Source organism: Ceratotherium simum, chromosome 9 (genome assembly GCF_057802395.1).
Source record: "Ceratotherium simum simum isolate JZ-2026a chromosome 9, ASM5780239v1, whole genome shotgun sequence".
In the NCBI taxonomy this organism is placed as follows: Eukaryota; Metazoa; Chordata; class Mammalia; order Perissodactyla; family Rhinocerotidae; genus Ceratotherium; species Ceratotherium simum.
Window position 1 is genome coordinate 45940425 of NC_141908.1, and position 24381 is coordinate 45964805.

The window sequence follows — 24381 nt, forward strand, 5'->3', positions numbered from 1 at the left end:
ATTAATCATCTACCTCATTTATATACATCAATAAAAGAGACTCACCCTCTCATCTACTTTATCAAAAGTAATTAGAATATCTTTATTTTTATTCATATATAGTATCTACTAGTGATTGAGATTTTCATTGAGAAGATTTTGAAGGAAACAGCCACTTATCCTTTTAGAAAATAAGCTCTAAGAAAGAGAAACACCAGCAATCTAAAGGTTAAAACATACTGTCAAATTATTCAGTTGAGCAAGGCTCTTTATAACATTTGTACAAAAGTACTTTCAGAAAGCAGAAGGTAGGAAATGGCTTTGTGCTAGTTCCCATTCCTTAAATTATTATTCAGCCTCTTATTAAAATAAAACCTAGTTAACTTCTTTTGAACGTCTGCTCAAATGTTTTCTATAATAAAAAAAAATCTTGTGAAGGGATTTCCATAAGTTGTGCTGCATTAATGACTTAGAGCAGCTTCATAATCTGTTATTCCTTCCTCCTAGCAGACCTCAGCTGATAAAAATATCCATAGACACAGTGAAGTCAGTGGCATGCCTGGCTTTCTCAGACAGAACTCCCATGTGATCACATATAGGCAGCCTCAGTGAGGCTGATGCCGTGCAGCAAGCCGTAGGTAATGAGTCTTTGTGCAGAGTGAAGCTCTTGTCGCTGAACAATAAAGCATACGGTACCAGCAATAAAACACGGGGTTGGCAAATTTAAGAAGATTCCACTGAACCAGGAAGAACAGTGCCTTTGGTGATGCTGACATATAGTATAAAATGATAATCAATTTATTTTGGATTCTAATGAGTAAAGAGTACAAGGACTAAGACTACAGCTATTTGAACAGGTCAGTGATTTTATAAATTACTCTAAGACTTCCTTGTGTGTGGATTTAAATTGGGATGGGCTGATGTGTGTTTTGCCTTATTAAACAAAAACTTTGCCAGATATTTGCAGTGTGTAATATGAAGGATGCACTTGAATTGACCCAATGTGATTCGATTGTTGATGTAGTTAGATGTGATACAGAAAGGTTTATATGATTATAGTAAACTGAAAAGTTCTTTATCCTATTTAAAAATTTGTGGGTAAGAAAAATTCATCTGATGATTTCTAATCTTCTATATATGCAGAAATACTATAAAGCAGGATACCACTAATAAAAAACTCAAATAAAAACCATCAAATTTATTTTTTCAGTATTAAAAAATCCTGTATTGCAACAGTTTACATGTCTTATAAATTGGGTAATATATCATTCAGCATTTATTGATGTCTTTCGGTATACTGCAAGAGGAAGGTTGGGAATATTTAATTATTTGAATAAAAACATTTTAGAAATAAGAAAATTTTGAAATGTTAATAATGCTAGCTCCTAGAACAATGCATTTATATTTAACTATAGTAATATATATCTATATTAATCTATTGTGTGCCTTTTATTTTTCATGTTACATTTCTTTTGATAGACGGAAAATATTGCATAAAACCTCTTATTTCATAGATATTATTCACTCACTAATGGAGAAAAACAAATTAGCTTAATTTTAAAAATAATGGATTAATTATGTGGTGATGCATATTTCCATTGACTCACCATTTAGAAAAGAATATCTGCCTTCATGTGTATTTATAAAAATATGTACACACATCACCTTCTATATCTAGAAAATAAGCACTGCTTAGGTTTATGAGCAATAGAGAAGTTTATGTTTTAAATGGAGAGATTGCTGTGTGTAGGAAGAAAAGGGAAGAAATAACTCTAGCAAATAATAGCACAACATTGAACGTCTTTGCCAAAAACAGACCAGCATTACTGCTACGTGAATCTTTAGATTTAAATACATAGTTTAACTTTGCTCTACATTATTACTGCTGTATTGTTTTAAAGGCATCCTGGGACCTAAATTCTTTACAGTTAATTTCTTGGATACCATTTAGGATGATTGTCTTCAAGACATTAGGACACATTTAACATTTTATAGAATTACTATAGTGACTTCATGTATCTGTATAGTAACTAAAATAAATTTATGCCTGTAGGATGCTGTTTAAACCACAACAAAAAGAAAGACCCTATGTCCCTGAATGTGTGTGCAATGTGTATGCCAATGGAAAAAAAATAGCTATGTTTCAAAAACAAGAGAAGTTAATGAAAATTTTAAATTGTCCTTCCACATGTATTTAAATCAAGTATTTGACTATTTGGGTTTCCTTGGTTACCGTAGTTGCTGCTGACAGCTTCTTTTGGCGGAGAGGGGGAGGAAGCAGCACTCTAAAACAAAGAGTTAAAAACGCTTATCCATTAATAGACATGGGGGGCTGTGATGCTGACAGCCCAGTGAAATCCGCGCCCACTCCCCATCGCGTATTCCGGCTCTCCGGTGATTCAGGTATTCTGGCAGAACTGCGGTTCCACAATTCCTTACCCAGCATTCCGTTTCAGCTGCTGGAAGGCTGCCTGAGCCTTATGCAAATGAGACCAGCTCTGAGGCTTTGACTGCAGAAGCGAGGGGGGGGGGCAGCAGGGAGTTCAAAGGTCACAGGGCTGGTGGAAAGCTGGATCAGTTGCCCGAAAAAAAATGCACTGGGCTCCTCTGCAGCAGTGTTTTGCAGCAGTTAAATGAAGTGTGCTTTATTTCTCAGAGTGAAGATTTTACAGCGTGTGTGCCGTAGTCGTTTACAGTGCACGCAGGTACGGTGACAGATTTCATGATGCGCCTGATTTTATTTCTATAAAAGACACTGATGAGAATTGGCTATTTTGATTCATTGTGGAAATTGGCAGAGTGTTCTCGATTTTCAGCTTGCCTTAACTAGTTTATTAAATCTTCTTAATGTTTACTCAATTTGAAACATGAGTGTTTTGTTTCAATGGAATGATTTCATGTGAGAAAAAATTGGGTTTGGGCTTCCAAATAAGTCCATTTTGGGAGAAAGTTTTTTATTGCAGAGAGATATCTGGGTTGAAAATTTTAGGTAAATATCAGGACTTACAACTTTTAGAGGATTTTCACATTTTTAAGAAATGTATTTTAAATAAGAACTGGGTTCCTAGCCTAAAATTCTTTTGAGGTATCTGGAATTAAATAATGGAGTTCTTTTGTTCATATCCCACACAACATCATAAGGATAATTTTACTAAGTTATATTTTCATTTCATTTTAAGAGACGGTTTTGGTTTTGAAAGTTTTCATTGTATATTTTATTGCTAAACACCTTAGCAGAGAAATAATTTCTTATTTTTGGGTTACATGCTTTAAATGCTTCTTTAATTTTCCTAATTGTTATTAATTTTGGGGGGGACTTTTTAGACAATGCTATTTTGAACTCAACATGTTCAACTTCCTATGACTTTTCCTTTCAGTTAAATCTGGATTGTAAAGTGACCCTCATAAATGTCACAGACAGGACAAAAGTCTTCTTTTTCCATGTAGTAAATATCACACTTTTGTGAAATATGTGATTACATCATAGTAAAGTCTGACCTGTACCAAACAAATGTGTACTCACTTTTATTGTTCATATTGCTTTTTTATTTCCAAAACATTTTTAAATAAACTTAAAGCAGCGGATCAGACTATGTTTATCCACATCATTAAAAATTTTAGGTACCAATTCAGCAGTTACAATGTTGTTGGGAAAAATGTTATTTTAATTTGCATCAAGTGTGCATCTGTCTATATAACAAGCTGTATGTGTATGAAAGTATGTTGGAAAGATGAAGAGGCAAAATAATGTTTAGTCATGAAATTACCACTTTATGCTTTTATAGTTGCATAAGATATTTAAAACTAAATTTTATGAAGCTTACGTATAGAGAGCTAGTAGATATTTAGATAAACTTAATGACATTCTTTGCACAGAAAAGAGGGCATTAATTTTATTATAATGATTAAGATTTGGTAGTTTGGCAACAATATCTTTTATTTAAAAATGAGGGGCGGAGTGGGTGGAGGGCGGGCCAAAATAAGAGGATGGCCATTTAAAATGGTGAAGGACAATTATTTCAAATATTTATGAAATCACTCTGTAGCAGTCATTCAGGGCCAGATTCTCACCCTTTATCACTCTATGGGGACATTATGACATTTATCCAGGATCTTGAGATTAATTTAGGAAAAGAAATTCATGTTCTGGGGTGAGCTTTTTAAAAATGCGTACACTGCCATTTTCTTCTAAACTCTTTCTCTTTTGAAACTTCCAATAATGACTGCAGTTAAAGGGGGTATATTTTAAACAGTTTCTATCTTATGTTGAATGACATATACGGTCCTCTGGTCCAAACAACATATTTTTATATATTCACATGTACTTACATGTATCAAATTTATTACGAAATATGTATGTATACATACATTTTATATAGGTATATATTACATTATATATAATATATATTTAAAACAGCTAAATAAAATCTTTCTTACGGTCAACTATATTTAATCCAATAGTTTGAAAACAAAATTTTTTTTCTTTTACTTTTAACTCAGGTTGCACCCATAGTTTGTATCTACTAACCTCTGTGTGTGTTCTAGGAGAGCACAGGAAGGAGGAAAGAACCCAGTTTAAAATTCATTTAGGCAGTCTAATACTGTTAACTTTGTAAATGCAACCGCTACTAGTTAGCGCATTCTGAATATAGAAATAAAACAGTGCAGGCAAAGGAGATCCTGTGAAGGTTCTTGGAGAAAATGTGATAATAGACAATGTGAAATAAAGAGCATTGTTGTGCTTCCGTGAGCCACGAGAGAGCCATATATGTCCTGCAGCAAATTTATGGCTTTGAATATCCTGGATAATTTATGTCTGTCTCTATGCAAATTCACTCAAAACTTTGAAGTCTTTTTTTGCATTTGCTTGAGCCATACATACCACTTCCATACAGACCTCAGCAGCATATGCATAGTAAGTTCATGGTCTGGATATTTAAATGTATATAGAAAAATGTATTTGTATAAATGCAATTCAAATCAAATTTGGAAAAGAATAAATAGCCATGTAAAAACAAATCATTGAAGGATATGCAGTTAATGTTCTTGAAGAAATGATATGTCAGACTTCAAAGAAATCTTTAAGGATTTTTCAAAAATGAATTTCCTGCTTTCTGATTACCAGTCTGTCTTTGTCATCGCTTGAAACTTGAGACCATATTGTAAGCTTGGAAAAGATTTTAGGGCAAACATGTACTCAGTCTAGCAGTATGGAACATAGTCTAAAATCTACAAATAACTGTTGTCATCTCAAAATCACATGCATGGGTTCTTGTGTTATCACTCTATATGTCCTTCTGAACTTCTGGTGCCTATGAAATAGAAAGAAGAACAAAATTAGTTTTAACATATAGAAGGAAAATGCTCAAAATAATTGAATATTCAAAACGATCACATTTCTTTGTTTTAACCTGACATTTCTTAAGAAACAATCAAAACAAATGATTGCATTTTTTTATCACCATCATTTTGGAATTTAAATAGAATTGATAAATTTTATTGAAAAGTATAAGTACAATTATACTTATAAAAATAGAAAAAGTAAAATGATTTTAAAGATCTTATTTTTATTTCATATTATTAGACACATAGCAATGCTATAGTAATACTTTGTCTAGAACAGTTGGAAAGTAATCTGTACTAAATAAACCAATTTTCCAAATAGTTTATAACTTTTACAGCCAGTTTTTTAAAAATGTTTTTTGCTTTCATGGAAGCAAAATATAATACATACCATTCTGCCTTATTGAGCAACGTGGAAATCAGTTTAGGCTTTCCTTCATGGCATAAAAATCATTATTCCCAACATTACCTTGACCTATTGCAAAAGATGAAACTGTTCTCCAACCGTTCCCCAACACCAAATGGTGTTGCTTTTATATGCTTTTTGTATATAATTCTATATGCTTTTTATAATTTTAATCTCTCCTTTCTCATGTTAATATTTATTATTTTTTAGTAAAGTTAATAATTGCCCCCTTTCTGAGAGCAAGTCAAAAATCAAGTTTATGCACTTTGTTTTACATTAATTCTAAATCATTTAGACTTCGGTGGGTAAAGGGAGAAAGATAAACATCCCTCCATACTTCTCCTGGGTACTGAACTTCTGACACATGCATATACATGGTATATTGAGCATAGGAACTTAGAAAATAAACAGAATTTATCTTAGTTTTTCTTAGGTTCAGAATACTGAAAATCATGTTTGAACTCTAGATAAATGAGGAATTGTTCTTGTTGCTACAATGAGAATCTGTCATATTAAACCATCAACAGGAATTTTAAATTATTTTGTCTAATAGGAAATGAGGAATCGCTAACAGGTACAACAAAGAAAACACACAGATCAATTGTTTTTGTGGCATTTGACTAATCATTGGTGTCATATACCTATTCTTGCCAATTTCAAGAGTTGTGGTTTATTTCATTCTCGAATCCTTGGGCCTTTGAGATTTACCACCTCCCACCACCATGCTAGCTAGAAAGAGTTGTTACCTGGGCAATCCTTTATCTCCATGCAAGCTTATGAATCCACATATTCATTTAGAAATGCATTTAGTCCTGTGTGTGTGTGTGCATGCGTGCACACGTGCATGCCTTACATTCCCCTCAATCACGTCCAAGGAAAGGAAAACAACTGAGCCATGAATCCCCATTTCTCTGAAAATTCACTAATACAATGTATGTGTTAAGATCCATAAGGTAGCTAACGCCATACACACTAACAGTGTTCTCATACACTCTGAAGAACTTTGAAAATCTGAAGGAATGCTGGTTCCATGAACTTAGTGTCAAAAGATACTCCGTAAGAATGAGAACTAGTCCAAAGTATTGTAGAAAACTTCATATTCTGGTCCTCTTTTCCCCATTAGCATTTTAAAAGGCCTGAGAACTGTTTCAACATGCCTGAATAACTGTATTTAATACAATAAAACCTTGTAAATTTAAAGCAATTCGTGAACAACTAAAAAAAAAACAGGAAAATATTCTATATTGTTTTCTTGATAGGAAAGTGCTTTTCTTGTGTAGTTTGCTGGGTATGTGAGTTCAAGGCTATGTCATGGAGTGTGACGAGGCTGAATAGGATAGTGTTTAGGAGCTTAGGTTCAAGTTCCAACCCTGGTGTCACTTCTAAGACATGTTCTGCCACTTACAATCCATGTGGCCTTGGACATAGTACTTGAAATCTGTAAGCTTCGTCTTCTTCATCTGCAAAGTGGAGATAATTATCTCTATACCAAAGAGTTTTTATGAAAATGAAATGGCATGATGCATGCTTGGCACATAAGACCATTATAAATCGTAGCTAATATTACTATTTTTCAACCCATAGGAGTTGATTCCCTGGTGCTGACAAGGCAAGTTCAGCTTAAGCCTATAGTGACAGAGAATCTTGGTGAAACATCTTAGATTTCAACGGATAAGGACAAGCAGTGTTTTCCCAAAATAGAAACCCACGAGGAGGTTATTGGAGATAACACTGAGGGAGTAGTACTGAGCGCTGATACCTGCTGTTCAGATGGGGCAAGTGGGGAAGGCAGTCACCATAGTCATCAAGGTTCAAAATGTATGTGGCTTCATAGATAACCTTGAATCTTCGCAACTTGAAGCAAAATCTCCACAATATCCTTAGATGTGATAGGGCAACAGGTACTTTTCTGAGCTCTCTTATTTTATATTCTTTATTGCTTTTAAATTTTTCATCTTTGTGCCTTTGCTCAACTATTTTTTCATTTCCATGTTGACTTTGTACAATTAAGACATTAGTTATTCGTCTCTGCTCCGTCCAGAGGTCCTGTCTCATCCATAGACTATGGACTTTCAATTACAAAGGGAACCTGGCACATATTATGTACCCAAGAAATGTTTGCAGAGCAAATGCTGTTACGGAGCATAAAGGGTCTAATTCTACCTAATAACTTAAAAGTGCTAATTTGTATGAATCATGAAACAATATCCAGGTGACAGATTTATTGCTATTTTAAAATTTCTCTCTATTATGATGATATTTAGAAATATTACAGCAGTTGATTTACTCATAAAGTTTTTCAAGAGAAATTTAGAAAATATATCTACATTTTTTTTTACTTAAAAATTATTTTAATAGTAGCATACCTAGAAGTACTTTATGACAATATACATTGGTAACAAGTGTCAGATAAATTGGTGGAGAGGAATATCATGACTCGCTGCTTTTGTGAATTTGTCTGAATGGTGAAACTTCTCTAAATAGTGGGTTTCCAACTTTTAAAAGATTGTATGAGTTTGGTGTAACTTATTTCTCTTGTGAACCAGTTTTAATCTGTGCCAGCAGAACATTCACTGAGACTTCAGAATCCAGGTATTTAATCTTACACTCTATATTATTTTTACTAATTGCTGCTTAATGTAATGTCAGCTGCAGGTTGAATAACTATTGTTCTCTGCCTTAGATAGTAAAAATCTATATCTTGCCTAAGGTGGTGATTCATTTTAAAGAACATCCAAAGTACTTTTTTCCACTTATTCTAATTTTTTACATCTCCTTTATTTTCCGCACAGTATTGTTGGCAGGATCCCAGTTCTTGGATGGGTATGGTCCAGAAGCTTGGCCATATTTTATTCTGATGTCCACTTTAGAGTACTTTATGGGGGAAATGGCTTTGAAAGTTCCTTTCCCTTCAGGCTATTCTGATGATTCTTCTGAAGGAAAAGGATATCATATCTCTTAAATATCCTTTGATCTACACTGGCTAGTCCACTTTATTATTTAATCAGAAACTTTCTAAAAGACTAAAGAGAGACTTCTTAAGCACTAAAGAGAAAAAAAAAATGCTATCTTCCGGTGCTTCAGTAATAATTCTAAATTCTTTCATGTGTTTGTGGTCTTTTTTTCCCTTAATGAGTTAGGTATTGCCTGTCATCAACGAAATTAGGCTAAGTACTGTTCTTTAGTCTTAATAGCAAGCATATAAAATAAATTTTTCATTGATATTTTTGTTGTTAGAGTAGGAAAAATAGGCTTACAATAGGCAATTGATCGATTTTCTACAGTTTTAAAAGCCTTATCATGTTCTTGGTTGGTTTTCTCTGCTCTTGCTAACTAAAAGAGCATCTTGAAAGTTAACTTGAGAGGAGGACTTGACACTCCCAGCCCATATACATTCTATTATACCATGTTGCCAAATACAAGTAGTGATCAATGTTTAGGGTTAAGAGGCATTAAAAACCAAGGTCTGGCTTTCTTATATGGATACTAATCTCAACGGCAGGTAACATGGAAAGCGTCCTGGAGACCCCCCAGCCAGACAGAGTCATAGTGAACCTCCTGACCATTAGTTAGTGGAGTAACCATCCTTCCTTTTGTCAGCAGAGCATAAATCAATTTAGACACTGCAGTTTTCTCACAGTGAGTGCAGAGGGATGGACAGTTAGAAGCACCAGCCTTTGATGGAGGCCATGGCTTTATCATTTACTCTCAGGTAGTAGGGGCTACGTTGCATCAGAGCCTATTCTTACTAGTTATGCCCTGCCCCTTATTTTGATAGAAGTGGAAACTGAGACCCAGAGAGGTAATCCTCTTACTGAAAATTAGGCCACTTGTTAGTCACTAATCCAGGATTAGACTCCAAATTGATGACCATTCATTTACTGAGCAGGCGCTGGAGTACATATTCAGTCCGTGAAGAACCTTATAGTCAAGTGTGAGAAAATGTCAGGTAAACCAGCAATTATAATATAGTGTAACAAGTACTGAGAAATACATCTAGGTCACTTAACCCAGGGTGGCGCTGGTCAGGAAATATTTCTCAGAGAAAGTTTGGGTCAGGCATCTTGAAGAGATGATCTAGATTTCTGAAACTGAATTTCCTCTGTTAAAACTACCTTGCAGGATTTGGGATAAGATTACAGAGAATGGGTACAAAGTGTCTGGTTCATAGTAGGTGCTCACTAAATGCTGACTGGTATTATTATAAATGGAACAAGACAGTCTAACCACGTTTTTAGGAAAGACAGACACTGTGTTTGGGAAAGTGTAGCTCAACCTAGAACCATTCTAGTCAAGTATTCAAGCTACGAACTTACAGACGAGGCCAGTTTTTGGTCCTTGTTTTAGAGTAATATGTCGCAGCCAAGAGAGAGCACTGAAGAAAAAAAACCTTAAAATCAGTAGGGAATGTCCCCAGGAGATGCAGTAGGCACTTTGGCACACATGGCAGAAGAAACTGAGGGAACCAGAAAGAACTCTGCCCTAGAAAGTGGATGACCCTGGTGGTAAAGGGAACAGGAAGCAACATATTCTCAAACTTCTTTGAATTTATGTATTCACAATGAATCATTTCTCCAAGTTCTGGATACCCACCATAGCTAGGGAAATGATCTAAATCACTAGAGCAGAGGACATTAACCAGAGAGTCCATGGACAGATGACATGCATTTGTGTTTATGTGCACTTTTTTCTGGGAAAGCATTCATTTCTTTCATCAAATTCTCAAACTGTCAATCATCAAGCTGAGAAAATGTTGAAATCCAAAGTAGATAAAGTAACTCAGACTGTAACTCAAGGTCACAGGCAACTCTAGTACAAGGAATTCATACATAATTGGAGAACCCTACAATCATTTCTCCAACAAAAATATTCATTAGACAGGAGTGCTTCCAGGGTTCTTGGCTTAAGCAGACACCTGGACAAGAGGTATATTTGGCCGATTTGCATTTCTCGCATTGGCAAGCCACCAGCAGCATTTTTCACATTGGTGGTGCCCCATGGAAACACCTTGCGGGATTTTACCTTGTGAAATCATTGCCAAATCCCTATCCTCTTGGCGGCAGATATGTTAATTTCTTGCCAAATGGGTTAAAGCAGAAATGGCCCTTGTATTGTGAAAGGAGATATGGCTTTTTTTTTTTTTTAACAGAAATGCGTAAACATTCTGAGAACATGTGGAGTGCTAAGTGTGCAAGGCATTAAAATCTGATGCCAACTTCTTAAAATAATGATTATCTTATTTAGTAGAGACTTTAGCCTATAGTCCGTGTTTGATTAACACGATAGTGTAAGGGCATTCGTAGTGTCAGTGTCAGGGCACAACATCACAGATTACTCAAAATCATGGTTTAAAAAAATTGGGGATGAAAAGAATTTAATATAAACTATCTTAGTTAAAATCGTATCCCAATATTTAGAAACACATCTGGATAACTAAAGATATCACACCAAGGAATAAAAATAACACAGTATGGTGATTTTTTAGCTAAGCTCTCTTTGGAATAAAACCTATACACGATCAATTGAGCAACTGTCGTCGTCACCCTCTCTCTGGTCCAGTAAACAATCTGGCTGATGAAGTGTGACATTGTGAATAATCTTGCTTTTGCCAGCTAAGCTTTTCCCACCTGCTATCACAGATGAGCCACACACCAGTATTTTCATCCACCTGTTTGCAGTGCCTCTCATCTCATCATTTGAATTTGGTGAAGCAACCAGAAGAAACATCAAAATTGCTTTCCATTCTGAGTGAAAGTAAAGAAGAATAAACTTCTTTTTCTATGCAACTTAGTCCTGACACTGGTGTTTCCTGGGCCTAGGGCCCATTGCTAATTGAAGCAAGCAGCCTTATCTTCTCAAAGGTGTTAGAATAGAACTTTATCATAGTTTCTTAGCTTTTTGTGCTTGCTGGAAGAATTCGATGAGGAAGTAAAATAAATGATTTTGTTCTTTGACAAATCGTGAAGAAATGTCCTCCATGTCATATGGTAATGCAAGTTGTTTAACATGCCCCCTTGATATATGCCGCATCACCAAGGCAGAAGGGTCTTTGTTAATGACCCTTGCACTTATAATTTTATTTATTTATTCCTTTTTCCCCAAAGCCCCAGTAGATAGTTGTATGTCATAGTTGCACATCCTTCTAGTTGCTGTATGTGGGACACGGCCTCAGCATGGCAGGAGAAGCGGTATGTCGGTGCGCGCCCAGGATCCGAACCCGGGCCGCCAGCAGCAGAGCGCGTGCACTTAACCGTTAAGCCACGGGGCCGGCCCATGACCCTTGCACTTAAAGGTTACTCTCACTTTGATTAATTACAAAGCTAGCAAGGAAGCAATGAAAAGGATAAACCCAAGCTCCCATGTAAAAGTGAACAGAGTGCCTTTAGATGCCTCCCTTTGTTCCTGAGAGAGGACTACGTAAGGCTCCTGGTTGGTCCATGGAATAAGGACCTACCAGGTCAAATGAACCAGGAACTCACAGCTCACCATCCTTTCTTTCATCAGGCCAGGGAAGAGCCAACATCTCCCTAAAAAGACATTCTCATTACCATATAAGGAAATTCTTGCCATGACAGAGTTACTTCTTTTTAAATTCATTTCTTGCATCCGTGATAGGCCGTGCCTGCCCTTAACCTGTTAACTAACTACCTCTCACTCCTCACCTTTTTTCAGTTGTTGATAAACTCATGATTCACCCTAATGTCCTTACATGTTTTATTCACTGACTTTCATCTGATTGGTAAAGAACAGGATTATTCATGTATGGTAGTTCCGATTGGTAGATGGCTTTTCTTATGTAGATATTTTTGTTGATTTCACAGGTCACTTGTTTCTCATCAAGAGCCAAGAGCACCGGTTAGGGTTGTCAGAGGAAATGCAGGATGCCCATTTAAATTTGAATTTCAGATAAACAACAAATAATAAGTAAAAGTGTGTCCCAAATGTTATTTATTTTTTATCTAAAATTCAAATTTAACTGGATGTCTTATATTTTTATTTGCTAAATCTGGCAATTGTAAAGTGGGTCGTCTGCAAATCAGATTACTTGCTCCTCAGAATTAGGGGATTGATGATATTCTTAAGGCATATTTTCTGTGGTCATTTCCTTACAATATATAGCAAAGCATTAGGAAATAGGGACAGAATGTAAGAAGAAAAGAGGATTAAACATTCGATGAATATAAATGGGATAGTAAGAAGTCATTGAATTACCTATGAAAGATGTGAAATTTTTAGGGAACCAAGAGAGGCGATATGAACAAGATTCCAACAAATACCCAAAATTTAGCTTCAGCCATTCTTCCAAAGGCATAAAAATGTACATTTTTATCCAACTTCTTGATTTGGCGTTCTTAGTCAAACTCTCCCATTTATCTTCACTCGATATCCTTCTGGCTTTCGATATTTTTCCCTTTGAGCTCTTCATTCTCTTTGCTTTCATAATAGGCCAGAAATATATTAAATAAAATAATTGTACTTATAACCATAGAACAGCTAGTGTCGTTTGTCAGTATTTTTTTGAGGAGAGATGGAAACATTTATACTTTTCTACTATTTTTTCATTAAATGCGCTCAGAGGCCTCGGAGCAATGGTTACATCGAATACAAATATGAAATACGTAAATAGTATATGTTAATCAAGAATAACAGATATCCAAGATCCCAAGAGGTTTATTGGAGTTTTAAAATAAAGTAGTTCTTAACTAAATTTGACCATACAAAGGGCATGTGGGTTCAGGGAAAGAGGAATCCCAAGCTGAGAAGTTGGCCAAGTGGTGAATTCATGGACTATATTAATAAAAGAAAAAAAAAGATGAATCAGTGTTAGACCAGGGGAGAATACTGGCTTTGAAATGCAGTTGAACTTATTGAAGCCTCTGAGTGAGATCCTCTGGAGTAGTACGTAAATGGGTGGCTTCCTGCTACTGGCCATATAGTTGAATGACCAAGGGGCTGGCATCTGACCCAAGATGGGCCGAAAAGTTGCTCACCCCTTGGAACATTAAACTTGAACTGCGAGATGTAGAGAGAAGTTGCTGGACTTAAACCTGGTAACAGTGGTGCTCTAGAGAAAAGACCAAGCAATTTCTGCAGCCGTAATCCTAGAAGCTGTTCTTATTCCTGCATTTCCTCAATTTTGGATTTCAGCTCTGTCTTAGATTGCATGAACTAGTTCAGTATTTTTCCAACAGATGTCTTTGTGCTTAAGTTAGCTGGAATTGGCTTTTGGGTTGCTTGCAAGCAGAAAAATTGTATGACATTTTGAGGTCAATTTTATCTCTCATTTTGATTCTCATTTAATCAGATATGCCATATATTTTGTTAGTCAGGATAGATAGAGTGGTGAATGAGATGAACATGATTTCTGCTTCATAGAGCTTTCAGTCTAGCAGAGAAAACAGACACTGATAAAGTAATTAAAGTATTGAAATGGAAGGGTTTTATTCATTCGTCAAACAAATATTTATTGAGCATGGTGCTCAATAAAGGCACCTTATATATAAGGCACTGTTTGTTCTAGACCCTTGGATCATCAGTAAAGAAAACAAAGATCTCTGCCTTTGTATCTTTTAGCAGGGGATGAAAACAATAAGTAATAAACATAGAAATACAGAAATAAATAATATGGATTTAGAAGGTGTTAAGTGCTATGGGAAAAGAAATTAAAAAGTAGATCAAAAGGAACAGCGTATCAACAGGCTTAGAGGCAGGTTGGAGAAACTGAAAGATTATTAGAGCTGGAATACTGACAAGGCCAGTGGCTCAAAATGAAGACGAAGAGGTTAGCCAAAGTAGATTGTTAAGGACTCGATAAGCCATTTTGAGGATTTTGAACTTTATCCTAAGGTAATCTAAAACTATTTAAGAGTTTAAGCTATAGACTGACAGGATCAGATTTGCCTTTTAAATTTGTCATTCTGCCTGCAACCTGGAAAACACATTGAAAGCAAACTGTAGTGGATGGGAGAGAGTATTTAGGGGGCTCTTGTCCCAGTCCAAGTGAGAAATGCTGATGCCCTTGACTAGCATGTGTTTCATGAATTGGAAAACGGTTGCTATGTTATGATGGTTATTATCGAGGCTTAGATTTTCAGCTTCTCATATTTAGATTAAATTAATGTCTATCTAGCTTTATCTTTTGTTCTTTGGGCTTTGATGCTATGTAGAGTCAGTTTGAAATGTTGACCACTTTTTCATTGGCTTCATATCTACCAAACTTAATTATGCTGCATGTTTAGGAACAAAAATATAACAAGTGAATATTTAAGGAGCTATAGCAGCCATAGGGCAGGCATTCATTCTACTCACTTGCATCTGTACCTATCTAGCCACATATTGTCATCCTAAATTCTGAGAGAACCAATACAAGGTACAAGCAAACCAAGTATATATACAACGTTTTTATTAACAGACCTTCTCCCTAAATTCTTCTATTCTTGTCTTCCCTAGTGAGATAGCATAGATGACGGAGGAGAAAACCACATGCTCCCTTTACCTCTCCACTATTAGGTCTAGATCAAGCAATGCATCATGTGGCCCTCACACTTTGTCATGACATCTTGTTATGCTCACAAAATATTGTTTTAAAGGCAGTGAAACTAGAAAGGTGTTCTGCTTGGTTGCTGCACAAGCAATTGAGCACTTAATCAGTTTCATGGGTATATGTTAAAGTTATGCCCCCCTGTAGTTATTTGAATTTTGAATTTCCAGTTTAGATACTAGTCCTACCCCAAGCAGTCAGTTCCTTCTTTCCTTTGACCTGGGTCTAGCTCAGACTCTTTCAGTCCCAAAATGTAGGCAGAAATTACATCCAACCTTCAACTCTGTTGCTTCAAATCTTGCCAGTCACAAATGTAATAACAAAGGGGAAAAGAGACTTTTCAATTCCCTTGTCATCCCTCCAAAAATTTTCCTTTTCATTCTTGAAGAAGTGAGACAGGAAGAGAAGAGTACCAAGCACCACCTTTCGCCATGTTGGAACATGGTTCTCTGTGGCCCAATTGAGGGTCCTTGTTTCTTAAGAAATCTACCTTTCCTAAGAAAGCTGGGGGAGGAAGGATGGGGAAATGGAGCTGAAGGACATGGTTTTTAACTGTTCCCATTTCAATATCTTATTATAAAAATGTACTTTTTAAACATGGGTTTCCATCTTGTATTACTTTGTGTCTTGGAGTCTCTCCCTCATGAATTACTTTGCATCTTGTTTGAAGTGAACCATTTTAAAATTTATATCCTGTCCTACTTTTATTTCAAGAACTTTGTACTTAAAATATCTTTTTTTCTCCTTTCCCTGCTCAGATATACATGAACATTTTATGCATTTCACACTCTTTAACATGGAGAAAATAATATGCTAATCTGAATAATGGTAAAATCAGAGTCAGAATAGAGATTTATTCTCAAAAGAGTGGACAATGCAGTGTTTTCTTGTTGCTATCAGTTATATTCATTGTTAATATAAGTCATGCAAAAGACATGGATTAGTAAAACAAGGCAGTAGAACATGAAGTTTGAGAGTATTCTCAATTCAATGGAGCCGAGCATAGTGGATGTTTGCTCCTTGAGGGCAAGTAACATATTCATTCCCTTTTGTACCTCCTACCCACCCAAGGAGTCAAGCATATACACACCGGTTACTCAACATGTGCTTAGATGAGTGGAATAAATTGAAATTAATGATAAGTACTTATGAGACATCTAATACTGTACTTAATTTTACTAGAAATCACACCAGGGATGGCCAAAGAAGAGATTTTAACTAGAAATTGAGTGCTGGGTTATGTGACTCTATGGGGCTGGTGTGTGGACACACTCAAGGAAGGAAAAGTCCAAGGAGGGAGCTGCTGGGGAGCAGAGTGGAAATTACACAAGCAGTCCTCCAAGTGAGTATGCATCAGAATCACCTGGAAGGTTTCATAAAGCACAGGGTGCTAGGCCCTACCCCTGGGAGTTTCAATTCAGTAGATCTGGAGTGAAGCCTGAGAATTTACGTTTCTAACAATTTCCCTCCCAGGTCATGCTGATGCTGCTAATCCACGTAGCCCACTTTGAAAACTTCTAATTGAAAACTTCTGAATTAGACCTTGGAGAGCTGGCCCAGCTAAGAGGATCTGGGCAGGCTTCTTGCTCTGTGATCTGCACAGAGAAGGGGTGATTTCAGAGATTTCTGAGGGCAGTACATGGATAATGTAACTAAGTGGACATCAGTATAGTTTTAAGAGTCTTGCTTTCTCCTGATCAACAGGACTGATGGCTACATTCTGGCAGGAAAAGGCGAGAATGGCTTCAAGAACTCAAATGAGAGTTAAAATCAGCTGACATAAGAGATGGAAGATGGAATGTGTGGAATTGACTTAGTAATAATACTTCCAGCTAAGTTAACCTAATATGGCAATGTAAGATCATGTACATACATCTAAGCTAATTTATATATAGCTTATTCCTGAAAATATCCTTACACTCAAGGAAAGTGTATGCCCTTTAGCTGACTGTGCATATGTCAAGGTAAATGGGGGAAGTGGAGAGAGGGCAGCCCAAGGAGAGGGGAAAGCCCATTCATTCTAGAGAAAGGATTTAGGAGAAACCATGCCCACTCCCCACCCCTCATCCTTCACTCAGTTAGTGCTATCTCCCAGGTAAATAGCCAGTCTTAGGAAGTTTCTGTAACAGAGCGGCAACGTCGTCAGCAACCAGGTATCACGGGGACGCATTTCGTCTTATTGCATTATTGAAATGGAAACTACCTAAAATTTAAAACTGATTTCATATGCTTCGTTGTGTCAGCTAATTAGGTTTCTTGCATTTTAAAACTTGAATATTGAAGTTTTTGCATACTTATCTGTGTTTCTTCCAGACTAATTTTATATAAGGCAGTAATCATTTAGGACTTTGGGGGACATTGGCACTTATTTTCGGTACAGAATTTCACTGACTCAGGTGGATTTTCTCAATTTGCCAACAAAAAAGACTAGAGGTATTACATTAAAATGAACTATGTCTAAAAAAAATTGATACATTTTGGTAACCAAATGGTCAAATGCTCGTATTTAATTCAATTTCATTTTTGTTAATATGAAAATATTTTTAAAAACTGCTTAGTGATCCTTTCAAGGGAAAGCTCAGCTCATGTATAAAAAGCCATATAAAAATGACTCCAGAGGGGCCGGCCCTGTGGCTTAGCGGTTAAGTGCGCGTGCTCCGCTGCTGGAGGCCCAGGTTCGGATCCGGGCGCGCACCGAGACACCGCTTCTCCGGCCATGCTGAGGCCAGGTCCCACATATAGCGACTAGAAGGATGTGCAGCTATGACATGCAACTATCTGCTGGGGCTTTGGGGAGAAAAAAGGAGGTGGATTGGCAGTAGTTGTTAGCTCAGAGCTGGTCTTCCTCAGCAAAAAGAGGAGGATTAGCACGGATGTTAGCTCAGGGCTGATCTTCCTCACAAAAAAAAAAAAAAATGACTCCGGAGACCTTGGCTACACGCTCAGCGGTCAAATATTTCAATGCTTCGTTGCTCCCGTTCCTGTTACAGGTACATGTGACAGCGCTGCAGCGATGAGTGGAATTTTAAAGAGGAAGTTTGAAGAAGTTGACGGCTCCTCACCCTGCTCCTCTGTGCGGGAATCAGATGATGAAGTTTCCAGCAGTGAAAGCGCGGACAGCGGGGACAGTGTCAATCCGTCCACTTCTAATCATTTTCCTCGTGAGTACGGAAACCATAGCTGGAGCTCAGGGCCTGGTTCTATAGTGAAAATAATTGTATCATCTTGGTCATTCTTTTAAACCTTTATTGCTAGTTATGTTATTTTTTTTTACAATTGATTTAAAAACAAAACATGATTAAGTAAAAATGAAATATTTTTGAAGCAACTCAGTGGATTCTTTTATTTGGATTGCTTTTGGCAGTGGATTATCTGATCACGTTAACTAACTGATTCAATGAAAAAATGACATTTTATTATCGTTAATTTTCCAAGGAGTAGATGGGGAAAGACAAGTCCAGGCACAAAAAAAATTTATCCTTGTATAGCTGAAATGATATTCTGGGAGCAAAAAAAAAAAAAAAAAGAGGGCTGTATTTGGGAGTGAAAGGTCTAGGTAATGATAAGAAAGAACTTAGCCAGCCATGCATTAAGAAGAGACGGAAAAGCAGCAAAACTCTCCCAAGTATGCAAGTACGTGCAGTTAATACCTCTTCCGTGCTCATCTCTTTAATTCTTTCATCCCCAAGGATAATATTTAAAGCCTGCAAAGAAAAAGAAAAAAAAAGATGTATGCTTTCTCTTTGATTCCTTTTTCTGCCACACTGTAACATCAGCCGCTTCCTGTCAGGCAAGGTATTGTGAGGTCTGAAGGACTGACGAGAAAAAAGCTTAAGGGAATACAATCTACAAGCTAAAGGGCACCGACTAGTAATAGCTACATAATCTTCTTGAATTTATGTTTCCAACAGGACGATTTTAATATATCACGATGTCACAATAGATAAATAGTCTTAGTTTTTCCATTTTTCAATTAAGTGGCAGATCTTATTAATATATGATTCTATGACATAGAATTTATTTTGGAAATGTGACAACGCAGAAAACCAGAAGAATTAACCATATTTTTAAGAGGCAGTAAGGAACTCAATAAAACTGTTGAACATGAAATAAATATACTAAAATCAACAGCATTCCTTTAAGCAAGCAAAACTAATAGAAAATATAATGAAAGGGCAATAACAATTATTATAGCAGAAGAAAATCATAAGATATTCAGGGATAAAGTTATTGTGTGATGTGAATTATCTTCAAATACCTTTACCTATATCATGATGATATGAAATGAGTTTGTGCATTTGATTCAAAAGAAGATATATGTTTACCTATTTGTTCTTAATATTAATAGTGATAATAACAACATCATCATTATCACCTAACAGGGTTTCGTGACTATCAAACAGAGCAAGTGAGATAATACACGTGAAAGAACTTTTTATAAAATGTCAAGTACTAGGCACAGGTTATATTAAAAATTATGATCATAGTTAACATTGACTGGATACATGCTACGCTCCAATAGCTTTATATATGTTAACCCTACTCTTTACAGCAATCCTGGAACTACCACTACCTTCAGTTTACGGAGGAAATAACTGAGACTCAGAGAGGCTAAGCATCTTGCCCAAGATCACACAGGATTTGAGCCTAGATATATATATGCGTCCCACTCCAATATCTTCACCTTTTCCATGATTTCATTCTTAATTATTAGACATATCTTTAAAATGTTATTTATTGTGAGTTATAAAAGAAAACTTGAATTAGTGAAGAGACACGTTATGTTTCTGGATATAAAGATTAAGCTATTAAAGCTTTCCACATTAATTTATAAGTATAAGGGTATAATCTCAATAAAATGCTCAACTGGATTTCCTTAGAAGGTGATAGAATGATAAAAATTTGTTTGGAAAAAATAAGCTGATGATAATAAAGGGATATTTTTTAAAAGAAGCCATAAATGTTGAAAAGCCATTCCAGATATCAAAGCACAGAAGATGATATAATTTAACTTTTTTGGTTCTGTGGTAGATCTAGGAAAGTACAGAAAATCTCAACATGTTATATATTAGAATTTAATATAAACAAGAACAGAGCATTATAGAACAATGGAAAGGGGAGGAGTATTTAATGAATGGTTGTGGTATTAGCAAGTTTGAAAAAGAAGTAATTTAGATCCATATCTCACATGTTCCAAAATACGTTCCAGATGGATTGAATAGATAAATATTTTTTTTTTAAATCAAATCATGGGGGAAGTTTTGTATTTGTCAGACATTTGGTAGGATTGTTATCTGAGCTTTGAAGTACCAGAAAAAATTGCAAAATACTTAACATATTTAATAATATAAAAATATTAAATTTATCTGCTACCAAAAAAAAAGAAAAAACAAAGCCCAAAGTAAATGTAAAACAATCTATATTGGAAAAAAATATTTACAGTTAATATGGTATAGGGTTATTTTCCAGATGGAATGTAAAAAACATACGTAAATTTTTGAGATAAATACTAAGACACAGAACCACAAAAATAATCTACATAATAGGAAATATGATTAGCAAATATTTTAAAGCAGATTAAAACAATACTAATGAGATTCCATTAGTTTCATCACAGAAAGTTTCATCCCCATGAAATTAGTGCTCCTCCCTCCAATAAAGACATACGAATACCTAAGTGCTGGTGAAGGTCACAATACAAATCATAGGTACATACATTGCTATTAATGGCAGTGAAATTTAGAAAACACTTTAGAAATATAAAAGCTGTAATGATATTCATATTTATGAGCCTGTACTTCAGAGAACTTATCTGAAGGGGGAAACATCAAAAACAACAGGGAAAACGGCATAAATGGAAATGTTGTTGGTTGATGGTAGTGCCCAAAACAGGGGTTGGGAGTGGGGAAGAGGAGGGTAGCATGTTTAAGTGGGGAAATGATCCATTAAGTTATGGTAACTTCTACAATTAATTTATTTTCATGATAGTTATGAAGACTTTGTGGCAATATATAAAATGCTTATGAGATAATGTTAAGAAAAGCAGAACACAAAATTTTACCTACACTGTCAGGGAAAGTCTATGTATGCATAAGGGCAAAGAATAGTAAAGTGTCCTAAAAACTGAAAATGATTTGATTTGTTGAGGTATTAGAGTGATGGACGAATTTTCATATTTATTAATTTTTATTTTTGTTTATTATATGCATCCCATAACAAATAAATTTTAAATTTAAACTAAAATGATAACTATCATTCAGATTACATTTATATATGCAAACAGCAGATTGAAATAGCATGATCAGCTAAATTAAGCAATACTTCAGCCCACTAATAAGACTTTTTTATGAGTTATATCCAACAGAAATTATTTTTCCCATTGAAGAAAATAGACATATTTTATGATGACTGAGAAGTTATTAAAATGTTTCAGCTCATCATTTATTATCAGTGGTAGTTGCCAATGGTTAGTTTATTAAATTGCTGATTTAACTTTGTATTAAATGAAATCTGGCAGAGATTTTTTTGTGATTTTTTAAAGATAATTGAATGATTGATTTAATAAAAAGTGCCCTTTTCATTTAATAGTCTGCTTAGTTCACCATATTCACATTAGGGAGAGGGAGAAAAAGTGGGAGAAATACAACAAAGACTCAAAAGACAAAGATTCTACCTAGAATATTTACTGTATAAAAGATCTGAGCATGTTAACCAATGAAGGAGGGGTAGTTAAAAGGGTTTCTTGTTTCTAGAAATGTTTTTCAGATTATTTTCTAGTCCAAAAATTGATGCGCAAAGTTTTAGAAAATGTTTTATTTATTTTTTCATCTAGATTAAAGTATGTACTTCTCTACAGTGGTATTATCTACATGTGAATCTATGGACATAAACTTTTGGAAATGTTACTATTGATGAATCTTATTTCTTTAATATATTTTTCTACTTTCAAAAATAAAAATGGTTACTTGTCTTAGAGTAAAGAAGGATTTTTGATGACTATCAAATTTATGTAGCATTAGGAAACCAAATTTAGTTTTACATTTTGATTTTTTAAAATATGATTATTTAAATCTCATTCATCATGAGCTCATCTTTCAAATTTAAAATATCCCATGTACTCAGTGCTTTATAAGCACTAACATATTGTGTAACATTACATTTTGTTATCATTACAAATATAGGAATTGATAAGATTTTTTGGTACATGCCAGCAGCTATGGTAGTAGAAAATTCCATGCTATTCTAAGCTTTATGTAAAAATATTCAATTTGTAGCACATCACATTATGACAAGAAAAGCTTCAAAATATAAATCAGTAAAGGCATTATGCCTTTTTTCTTGGACTTCTGAGTTTTGCTAGGCAACTAGTATACTTACCAGCAATCAACCAAGGTCATGTCTTGTACTTCCCTTGAGATAGAAGCAGCTGGATTCTGTATTGCTGTAGAACTCTTTGTTTTATTAAATCCCTGTGGCTCTATAGCCAATCAGTCCGTACTTGAGCGCTGTCAAAAGGAGAGCTACAGAGAAGCTAGAAAGAAATGGTTTTTTCCTGCCCTCTCAAGGTTCTTGGCACTTCATGTGAGTAATGAGAAGCTATGTGATGAAACATTTGCCCGAAAGGAACACATTATTTTTCTTTAAACAGAGTGTTTCTACAAATAAATGTGTAGTATTTAGGAAGTGAAAATATCAAGAGGTAAAAGAATAGATACTCTAAATTGCACATGAAAGCAGGTAGTGGATGTCTTACATAGGGATATGAGTTTGTAATTTACAAAACACTTTCACATTCTTGAGTTCATTTGCTATCCAAAAATTGCTGTGTGATTAAGACCATTATTGTACCCATTTTATAAATGTAGAGATTAACATTCAGAGAAGTGTTCATAATTTACCCAAGAGCTGAGATTATAATCTATGTGTCCCTCCCTCCCTCCTTTCTTCCTTCCTTCCTTCTCTCCCTTTTCTCTCTGAATACATAGGGCATAAATATGCTACCATGTGCACCCAAGTCAGAGTCTTTCTCCCGTGTCATTTCCCTCCCACTCAGGGCACATTTCGTAATGGGATTAGAGATAAAGAATCAATAGAAAACAGATTTTGACACGAAACTTTGTACTAGAAGTATGACTGAAACATATCTATTAGAGGTCTTTACCAAGCAGTTAAAATGCATTGAAGATTTAGATTCAGTTTCAACAAATATAGTGTACCTTATGTTACAGACTTTATGGTAGGTGCTTTCAGACATGTCAAAATGATAGACTACAAGTAGTAAATACAACTTGGAGATACAGTAACAGATCAAGTCTACCCAGCATTGTGATATTAATGTGAAAACTTGCTATAGCAAAGACAAATGTAACAATTTAGCCCTGAATCAATGATTTTTCAAACAACGGAGGAGTGTTCAGGCAGAAACTGAACATGGAAGTTTTAGGGAACATCTTTGATTGAGCAGAAGGTAGAACCACGTGACCCTCAAAAGTTCCTTTCCACTATGTGATAATATGATTCTAAGAAGAAGGGTCAAAATACCATCTTAAGTTAGAGCCAAGACCAAGTAGGAGAAGATAAGTAGCATAGATCAAGATACTTCTGAAAAGCTACAATTAAATTAAGAGATCCCCAGACTCTCTGCATCCCCTTATGATGGAAAAGAACCAATTAGCCTAGGCTTGTTGGATCAAACCTGGAACTAGTTGCAGATCTACTATACTAGGTCATGTCCCTATTGAACACCAGACATGGACCAGTTGAATCATTAGGTGGTAAGTCTAGTTTGTTGGAGATATGGGAATTAAGTAGTTGGGATAATTATGAGTGGAGGAAGATAGATATGAGCTAGGGGTCCATTTAGAACAGACTCATTTGAATGTACTATAAAGCCCATTGATTGATACAATGGAATTGTTTTCAGATCATTTCATCTGAGAGATCTGAGAGATCCAGTACAATGAATCAGAAACAGTTAACCATTGCTGCCTCCTCTAATCTTACTTAGACCATCCTTCAGGCTGAAATGTCTTCTCCTCTACCTCCCAATCTTTGTGAAGTTCTATACCTGCTACAAGGTTCATATCAAGTATTTCTTTCTCCAAGAAAACTT

The 24381-nt window shown here is 35.4% G+C and overlaps 1 protein-coding gene across 6 annotated transcripts in view; it reads left to right on the top strand.

Annotated features, from left to right (window-relative positions):
• CSRNP3 (cysteine and serine rich nuclear protein 3) overlaps positions 1-24381 on the top strand; it is a 189099-nt gene that overhangs the window by 91995 nt on the left and 72723 nt on the right. Inside the window, exons 1-4 of one of the 6 annotated variants that reach the window (XM_087435331.1) lie at positions 1989-2667; positions 7064-7067; positions 10702-10715; positions 18260-18430. In XM_087435331.1, the coding sequence (XP_087291457.1) occupies positions 2613-2667; positions 7064-7067; positions 10702-10715; positions 18260-18430 (244 nt within the window). In that variant the 5' untranslated portion in view covers positions 1989-2612. Of the gene's footprint in view, positions 1-64; positions 837-1988; positions 2685-7063; positions 7068-10701; positions 10716-16106; positions 16612-18259; positions 18431-24381 lie in introns of those variants that run through there. The other 5 variants (XM_004428242.2, XM_087435328.1, XM_087435329.1 and 2 more) reach the window with 5 other exon arrangements.